Source organism: Lathyrus oleraceus, chromosome 2 (assembly GCF_024323335.1).
Source record: "Lathyrus oleraceus cultivar Zhongwan6 chromosome 2, CAAS_Psat_ZW6_1.0, whole genome shotgun sequence".
Taxonomy (NCBI): domain Eukaryota; kingdom Viridiplantae; phylum Streptophyta; class Magnoliopsida; order Fabales; family Fabaceae; genus Lathyrus; species Lathyrus oleraceus.
In genome coordinates, this window is record NC_066580.1 from 4,046,058 (window position 1) to 4,055,873 (window position 9,816).

General features: G+C 36.0%; 1 protein-coding gene across 1 annotated transcript; it reads right to left on the reverse strand.

Moving 5' to 3' along the window:
• Window positions 1-745: 745 nt before the first annotated feature.
• On the reverse strand, window positions 746-8,876 carry LOC127117514 (nuclear pore complex protein NUP133). The gene is made up of 8 exons (XM_051047557.1): window positions 8,529-8,876; window positions 8,319-8,443; window positions 6,121-7,926; window positions 4,268-4,986; window positions 4,033-4,185; window positions 2,942-3,260; window positions 2,270-2,340; window positions 746-1,497 (listed from the first exon to the last, which is right to left on the reverse strand). Exons 1-8 carry the CDS (start codon window positions 8,714-8,716, stop codon window positions 946-948), a joined length of 3,933 nt encoding a protein of 1,310 aa, XP_050903514.1. The 5' UTR covers window positions 8,717-8,876; the 3' UTR covers window positions 746-945.
• Window positions 8,877-9,816: the final 940 nt, after the last annotated feature.

Sequence of the window (9,816 nt, forward strand, 5' to 3'; positions counted from 1 at the left end):
AGACGATCCACCTCTAGGTATTGTGTACTTGTTGGAGGAAACCTTATATCCTGGAAAAGTAAGAAACAAAACGTAGTTGCAAGATCAAGCGTCGAGACAGAGTATAGGGTCATGGTAATTGGCAACATGTGAACTTATTTGGTTAAAACAGTTGCTCAAGAAACTTAGAATTGAAGAAGCAAGACCAATGACACTTATTTGTGATAATCAAGTTGCATTGCACATTGATTCAAATTCAGTCTTCCATGAGAGGACCAAACACATTGAGATAGACTGTCACTTCGTCAGAGAGAAGATCGAGTTTCAGGTGGCATTGTCACAAGCTTTGTCAACTCTAATGATCAATTGACAGACGTTTTTACAAAATCCCAGCAAAGTCCCAAAACTAATTATATGTGTAACAAGCTTTGTGCATTTGAGTTATATGCTCGAGCTTGAGGGGGAGTGTTGATATTTGTAAATATAGTATTAAGAATATTTGTACATAGAATAGTCTCACATCAACTATATCATGTAATTAGTTGTAATCTCTCTATATATAATAAAGTCTCTGTAGTCGTTTTCAAAACTCACGATTTATTCAAATGTCTCTTAATCTCTTGTATTTCAACACAATCATTTGATGTTATTCAAAGACGACTAGTTTAGCCAATTTTAGTGATTCCAATATCAATGTTTCGGTTTACTCTAGTCATTTCAATACTATAGAATGTATGGAATGGTGTGTTAAAAACTTAAAATGGTGTACAAGAAACATTGATTTTGATATTTAACCATTTTCTTTACTTTTCATACTGGCGTAGGTAAATTTACTGTGCTACCATAACTACTATCCAATGGTTAAAGTGTGATTGCAATACACAGAATAGAGGAATTAACATGAAACCAGCTTTTTACATGTCATGATAGCACAAAACCTGCATCCGCTTGTATTATTTGGCCACACTATTCCATAGGGGAAGGACCTTCTTCTATCCTGTCATCACCACTATGCTCACTACCCAACATGACTGCCATTAGCATCAGCTTGCCGGCAACTGGAAAATCTTTGTGCTGCATCAGTATTGTTTCAACTGAAGAGCTCATATCCCCCAAAGTTGAAGTTTCCATGTTATCTTGTCTCAAGGGCAATACTTGGTCAAACCCTTCTTCAAAGGTTTCACTTTGGGGTGCATAACATCTGCTTGAAGCCTGGAAAAGTAAAGTATTCTTCAAGTTCTGTAGAGTTTCTTCGTCACTCCATCCTTCAACCGTGTATGCATCATGGAATTTACTCCAATCATCCTGACTGGCAGCCTTCTTCCAGCAATCCTCCAAAAGCTTTCGGTGAGTCTTGCGAAACGAGGAACTGGTCCAGGCTAACGCGTCAAAGGTCCACAATAAGAGCTCTGGCTCTTCACCTTCCAAGCACAATTTAATTAAGTCTTCTGGATGAAGCAGCCGATCATCCACAAGTTGCTTATCTTCAAGCGAAGTAAGACATTTCATTACTTCCTCCTGCAGGCTAAGAATATTAGTGAAAGAATATATGAAAATGCTTATCTATCAGTGCATGGTTCAGCAAGTTCTCATAAGCTAAAGCAAATACTGATTTCAAAAGACAAGCAGCCCATAAACAGTCACATAACTTCAACTGCCACTAGGCGGACAATTTCTTTGCAAAACGTGTATATTAAGGATTGATACCAATTGATAAGAACCTGACATACTAGTAGAAAATGAGGAGTGCTAGCAACGTTAACTCTAACACCATTGTTTGAATGAGTCCCACATTAAGTAGTAGAGTCTAAATGAATTTTACCCAAAAAGAGTGTAGCCAGCACTTTGCTTAGAAAATTTAGGGAAGAATTCCCCTTAATTATGTGTAGATTGTATAACTTCAAGGATTTGTAAAGCCATGTCTTAATTCCCCAACACCTACTCAAATGTCTGGAGGATAGCTTTCCTCCAATCGGTTCTTCATTTCCTCTTCAAATACATCACAGAAACCCTGTACCTTGACCTAATTATTTACAACTAACTACCTTATTGAGTAACAACTAATTGGGTGAGGTAACCTAACACCTAAAGGACTTTGTAAACAAGGGTTTAATTGAAAACCCAAAGCATTAAGAATCAAGATTCATGTTTATTCACTAAACATAGCAAATAGGTTCTCAAACTTAGGGTTTATGAAGTCCAAGTTTCATTAATGTTACTATATAATGATGAAGCCGACCAAGAAAAAAAAATCAACAGATTGAAAATGATCAATTATACTCATATCTACCTGCAATTTTAGAATCTTCAAATCAGCCTCAATGCGATCCACCTTCACCTGAGTACCAGCATCTTTACCAGCTGTTGAACAAGAGAGGTGATAGTATTATCTTAAATGCACTTTATTTAGCATCTATTATGGAATTGTTGCATACACATTGAGCAAAAGTGAAACAGCAAAGCAGCAGATATTATGTCAATGCAATAATTGATGTTATCATATATCCTAAAACCTCACATTCTATTGATACGAACCGGGTATTTTATTTCAAGAAAGAGAAAGAAAGTACCCCGATTTTATTTTTGTTTATAAAAAAAAAAAACTAAAGATCTACAAGGAACTTACACACAATCTCATAATGCTTCCCCTCTGGTTATTTATATCTATGCATTATATATATCATCATATCCTAACCTATCTAAGTATTCCAGGCTAACTAAATTTAAACAACTCTTTAATTGGGAAACTAACAGAATGGATAGCGCTACCTCACAGCTACCAGATAACCAAATATCTTAAAGAGTGCAAGGGAAATAAACTTCAATTCATAGAGAATAAAAACAACCCAAAATCCCACAATAGTCTCTATCACAGAATGAAAATACCTAGAGAAATAAAAAAGAGTACAAAGGGAAAGGAAATAATCTGCATAAGGCATGAAAAATGACACATCAGCCATACCTGCAAAGGCTGCAATCTTAGATAGATATAAAAGATTCTTTCTGTCAGTCAGTTTCAACTTCATATCCACCTGTTCTTCCTCTTCAGTAGACTGCATATTTTGTGTGAGAGCCAACGTATGAAGTGTTTCTGAAGCAGAGGAAAAATGGTGAAGGAACAAATCATGAAGCCAAAGAAGATCTGGATGCTCCTTCAGGAAAATGGACAGCTCTTCTGGAAATTCTTCTCCAAGCCTTAACAACTCAGAAAATTGTGTGCTTTCATGAAGTTTCTGAAAAACATAGTAACTAAATCCCCCAGTAGGTCCCAAACTCTCATGCTGCACAAACCCAAGGACATTATTGAGGGGGGAAAACATTTAAAAGAAAGCAGAGATTTGAGAGTAGTAGATCAATAAATAATGCACTTCTTAAAATCAGGCAACAATAGTACATAGAGAATCTTCAAGATCAAATACTACCAAATAGTAGAAACAACCATAAACTATTGTTCCACTTCTCAATCTTGTGTGGATGGCTTAGTTTCTATTTAACACTATCGGTTTATAGGTGGTATTAACAACTTATTTACATGAATAAAAAGGATATTTTATTCATGTACTACCAAATACTACCAAATAGTAGAAACAACCATAAACTATCGTTCCACTTCTCAATCTTGCACCGGTTTATAGGCGGTATTAACAACTTATTTACATGAATAAAAATGATTTTTTCAGGAGACGTGAATAAGGCACCTTTTCTGGATTGTGCAATGGCGGGGAATGCAGTGTAAGGTTTTTGGTATACCGAAACTCTTTCCAACGATATTTTAAGGTATAAATGAACGAAGAAAGGAAACTTATGAGGTGGAGCTCAGAGAATTTGATGGCACATTACAACCATAAATTCTAGCTGTGGAATAGGACAGTTATTATTGTTTCCTTATGAACTTCAGTCTTTGGACTGCAGATATTTGTTTGCAGTGGAATCCAGCTCCCTCATAAAATACTACCAATGGCAAAAGCTTTGGGGTTGCTTTGCTAAGAAATTCTGCAAATATCTGGAAAAATGTGAAACAAAGCAATACAAAAGGAGAAATCATACTCGTACCATAACATTTCTCAGTAACTCGGAGTCATTTACATCACAGCATATTGTCCACATAACTTTATAGCATCCATGTCGTTTAGCAATTGATAACAGATGCGAAGTAATCTTCATAGTGGCTTCTTCATTCAACTCTTCAGCTCCTTCATTGGAATCCTGCATAGGTAATTAATTGAAGAATATACTCTTATTCTTTACCGTGGTTGCAAGGATAAGGTAAGCAAAATTGAATAATAACCTTATAAGTAGCTTCGAATCCTTTAACTTGTTGATAAAGAGATTCAAGTAGTGCATCTCGTCGCTCCCAATATTCATTTAGTAGACCCTTATGTTCTTCTTCACGCTCAATTTTAGCAGTAACAGCACCAGAATATGCCTCAAGTAGCACTTCGGCCAGTGCTTCTAAATGACTATACAACTCTAACTTTGCTGTTTTATCAAGCCCAGATGTATCATTTAACAACTGAAGCAAGACAGAGCCAACACCCCATATTCCCTTGCGGACAACAGGTTGACAATACCAAGGTGTTAAACCTTCAGGAGGTGGATACCATAAACGGCTCTCATTCTTATAGTCAAAGCATGTCCTAATTATGGAAACACATGCATTTGAGAGTTCACATGCCCTCTGGACCTGGGTTGCAAACGGATACTCTGGTCCTATAACATATTCCAACTCTGCATCTAAACAGTAAAAGAAATTTTCAAGATCTGAAACCTTACTGTAGAACACTTCAGCATTATCTCTGTCCATCAGGAGGACAGTATTCCGGCGAGCTCTGTCACCAACTAACTGTATCATGTCCCAAAGGGCACCTGACATCTGAATATCTACATTAGAATTTGAGGATCCAACACTAGTTGAACGGTTCTGGCTAATCAGATTTTGCAGCTCCCTCAGCTGAATCATTGCAGATAATTTTTCACCATGCTCCAAGATAATTTGCAAGGCATGTCCTGGCAATTGAAAAAACATAACTTAGTTACGGAATGTCTACATTTTGTTGACTACGTGATTTTTCTTCCTTGTTTCCTGAACCTAACAATATTTATTTTAAACCTTAATTTATCCATTCAATCTAAAAAAGGCACAGAAAACAAAATAATTTGTTCAATCATAAATTAGTCACATAAAACTGAGGCCCAATGCCAGCCAGAGTTCATAATCCACATGCATGTCTAAAATCTAAAGTCTAACTATGAAGCACAAACTACGACATAGACACCACGACACGACACAGACACCGATAATGTCAAAAACATAGGACACCGACACCGCTACATATATGGTAAATTTGAACTCTATTTATCCATCTTTTGATAAAAAAAGTTAAAAAAATTCTAAGCAAAATTAATGTCTTTAATTCTTCATTGATGATATTGTTTCAATACATGTTTAACTTTTTTAGATGTGTCTAAGATTTGACAAAAATAATGTATAAGAAATGTTGGACGAAAGAAAAAAAAACAAATCTCTTTTGAAATACTTGTTTGAATTGTTGTATGAGTGTCATTCGAGTGTGAGACACTGATTCAGAGTGTCAAAGCAAAAGAAAAAAATTATTCATTTTTTTGGTGACACTTGTTTGACTTTTCCAACACTAGTCTGACTTTTCCGACACATGTCGTACAGGTGTCATACAAGTGTCGGACACCGACTCATGTCAAACACCGCGACACGCCAACTCCTAGAGGTGTCCGTGCTTCATAGAAGTCTAAACAAAAAACATCTAGCTATTCATTTATTCACTCCCTTAAAGCATCTATTAGGGATATAATCAATTTATACAAATATGCAATCAATGAAAGGAAAAAAAACACTCCTTAAAGTTGTTTACGGCATACTTCACAGGTAATTTTTCCAAGTATGATTATTTTACCACTTGCAAAATATGTAATAAACTGATCAGCTAATTACTATTATTAGGCAGCTCATTTATTTAATTTTTTAATGAAACCATGAACATCAAGGAACAACCTACTTAAAACACAAGCAAATAAGTTAATAAAATATGGTAGTATTGTGAAAGGGGTGGTTTGAAAATTAAATCAAAACATGAACTTTTGAAGAATAGACTACAAATTCCATACTCTGCCTGGAACACAGCTCCTCGTGACATTTGGATAAGGCAAGAAAGTGAAGGAACTTTTGATGCTTCTGCTGTTTTTCCAAGAGTTGGGTGGAAACAACGGCCATGGACAAAATCTCTGCACCTCTGGTTGTTGTCCAATGTTTAGCTAAGGTATCAATGATTGATTTGCTCATCCGCATAAAAACATTGGTTTCTCCATCCCGTTCAAATGAACCAGAAGTTTCTAGCTTTTCAAGGGACCCATTAACTTGCCCAGATGACAAAAATTCATTGAAAAAATGATTCAGTAAAGCTTCTGATTCTTCATCTTGTGCAGTTCGACGTGTAATCCCACTCAAAGCAGCCCTTTGTCTATCTCCCGTACCCCATGCTTCAGAACTGGCCCTTCTTGGAGCAAAATTACCAGTAAATGTAAGATTCCTGATCTCTTCTTGTGCAGATCTTTCATTTGAGCTGCCTTTGCGTGACAAGCTCCGCTCAGGGGGTTCAACCCCTCCAAGTACGACAGCCTTCTCTGGTATTACCCATATTCCTGCTTTCTCTGTTAATACAACCCATGCACCTTCTTCATAATCATCTGCAGAAGGAAGAACTGAAGCATCTAGTACTTTCCCAGCATCATATGGTAAATCAAATTGATAGAGACGTGTAGCATTTCTATGATAATGGGAAACAGTTGCTGTTCCATCGCCAGATATTATGACTTTTGATCCTGATGGCTTCCCCCCTATTCGTAGTCTCATGGAATACAAAAAATCTTCATCTTCAACTCTAGCTTTTGGAATTATCACCTCAATGGGAACTTTTTTCTCCAAAATCCTCTCATTTGTACTCTCTACATCATATCCTGATTTATACTGCATGGTCAAAAGAGAATACTGCATGTAGCTTGAACTGCTAATCCGGTCCTTACAAAAGGTTGCAACGAGAATGGTAATTACTTTACCATGATCATCTACCTGCACATCAAGAGGCCAGATTCCCTTTTGACCTGCCAGATCTTTCTTAATGCCGAGCTCAGCATCTGTTCCAACTATTTCCTGAGACCAAAGTCTAGAAACAAGCATACCAGAACTAAACTTTATTCCGAAACACTGTATCTCACAGTCTGTCAACACCAAAAACTGCCGAACTGATTCCTTAGTAGAATGATGTGGAAAACGCCATGTCAAAGACCTCGGGTACCCTTTGTTGCTCACGAGTTTACCTAAATCGCCCCCTTCGTGTGAAAAATTAACAATATTCTCATATACTTTCCTTCGACGAATGCCAGTAGGACTGCATTCAAATTGCCAAAGCTCACCACTTGAGCTACAAGCAAGAGCAACACATGCAAAGGTATAACTGGGAACTGCAGAAGCAATCACAGAGTTAAAGACATTCAATCCTTTCAAATCAGTCGCCTGCTTATTCTGACGCGTCTGCCTCTTATACGGTGTCTTCTCACCAACAGCCTCCAACTCATCAAAAGACGCAAGACTAGTAACCGGAGCATTTCTTGACTGAGAATAGATATCCGGCCAGTATACAACAGCCCGTGTCTTTCTATTACACAAAACAACCGCAACATGTTTTGCAACTTTATTCGATCCAAAAGACAAACTATCACAATTAACCACAGAAACTAACCAACTACCAGCATCATAATCGGTAACATCCCCATCATTCAAAGGAATTTCAAGAACAACACAATTCATAGAAGCCGCAGGCGACAAGTAACTCCAAACAAAAACCTTACTTCCACAAATAATCCAAGCAAGCGATGTACTCTTGTCAATCCCACCACACCCGCCACAGTCTTCAACTGCATCACAGCATTATATCAATCATGAAAACAAAAACATCAAAATAACTTAGGCTATGTTTGGATATTTTAAAATGTACAGAGCCGAACAGAAAGGAGTGGAATGGAGCAGAACTGAACGGAATGGACTATAGATTACATTCCATTTGGATATTTTAAGACGGAACAAAGCCAAATTCTCATTCGGCACAAATCGGAGGGTAACAAAATGCTGGTAAGTAATGGAATGGGATGGAATGCATTCCATTATGTTCCACTCCACTCCAAAGTAGGGAACATACACTTATTTCATTCCATTCCACTCCATTCCATTCCATCAATACAGACATAGCCTAAAGGAGTCAGAAATTACAAAAACTACAATTAATTCATTAATAATGCAAAATTCTTACATAGAACTCGTTTATGCGGCGAGGTAGCTTGTTCATCACAAACAATTTGAGGAAACTCGGAAACAAAAACAGGTTTAATCGGATCCGTGTGATCTTCTTTTCCATTTCTATTAACTTGAGGAACCCTACGCATACAAAAATATCCAAATCAATGAGAAAAATGAAAATCGAGAAACCGAATTCAGATTCGGAAGATATAGAAAGAGATACCTGGCAAGGACGGATAAGCGAGGAGTCCAGGGAGCGGGAGTTCCGGTGTGAGGGCGATTGGGGATTTCATTATCGTTGAAAAGATTTCTTCGAAGAGATGAAGGAGTAACTGGAGAGTGAGAATCAAATGGTGTTGGAGTGCGAGTTTTCTCTCTCGCACTGTTCTTCTTTGTTCCGCAAGAAAACATGGTGGATTTTCGATTTAGGGTTTATGGAAGGGTTTTAGTTACAGTTACACTCAACTAGTGTTAACGAAGGAAGAAAGCATTTGAAATGAGGAGAGGGAAATCAAATATAAGAGAACAAATGCAGTATGTGTGATGTTTTCCATTTTATATTATCGTCAAAGTTTAATTAATTTCATTCAGAGTTAAACAACTGTAGCAAAAAGTACCCACCAAAACCATTGAAATTATAATTTCCGAAAAATAGTGAATTAGTTTGAAATTGAATATTGTTAGCTCAATCTGGTACTCCCTCCGTTCGTTTTTAAGTGTCATTTTTTGACTTTTTACACATACCAAGGAAGCTAATCATTATTACTTTTCAAATAATAATTTTTCTTTTATCTATAATACCCTTAATTATTTATTACATTCACTTTACTTTTTCTCTCTCTGCAATCATTATTTAAGGATAATTTTGACAAATTGTATTTAATACTACCTTGAACTTTGCACGTGACAATTAAAAAGAAACAAATTTTTTGTAAGAAAGTGACACTTATAAAGGAACGGAGGGAGTAGTAGTGTAACGATAAATTTAATTAAAAATTAGAAAATGTTAACGGGTGTTTTTAAAGCATTATTTGAAAAACATGTTTTGGCATGTGTAATTTTATGTTTAGGTGACTAGTTATATGATCAACTAAACTTTCAATTTAAACAATCATTTTTTATCAAATAATTAAGTCTAAGTGGATATTTAGACAACTTTAAATTAGAGATGGCACTATAGACACTCGTGCTTCTAATCTCTGATATATATTTCATTAGATAAACTAGTAGAACGCAGGTTCATTTGCATGAAAAAAATTATTTTTATATTAAATTATTTGATTGAAATATCATTATAAATAACAGTATATTTAGACAATTAATGACAAAACATGAAATAAACATATAACATTCAAATAATGAAGAAAAATTCGGAAGAGGTCATCGGTCACTTTCCAATTATGAATTATGAGGATAAAGATATGAAACAAAGACATGTAATAAAATATAATGGTAAAACCAATAATTAAATGTTAAATTTAGTATGATGCTTACGTCTGAAATTTGAAAAA

What these genes read in the sequence shown, in the direction of transcription:
- LOC127117514 (XM_051047557.1), bottom strand. Translation starts at nt 8,716, where the DNA reads ATGTTTTCTTGCGGAACAAAGAAGAACAGTGCGAGAGAGAAAACTCGC. An exon ending in CGCTTATCCGTCCTTGCCAG is followed by an intron (nt 8,444 to 8,528) that starts GTATCTCTTTCT and finishes TTGTATGCGTAG; the next exon opens with GGTTCCTCAAGTTAATAGAA. An exon ending in GGAGCTGTGTTCCAGGCAGA is followed by an intron (nt 4,987 to 6,120) that starts GTATGGAATTTG and finishes TTCAATTGCCAG; the next exon opens with GACATGCCTTGCAAATTATC.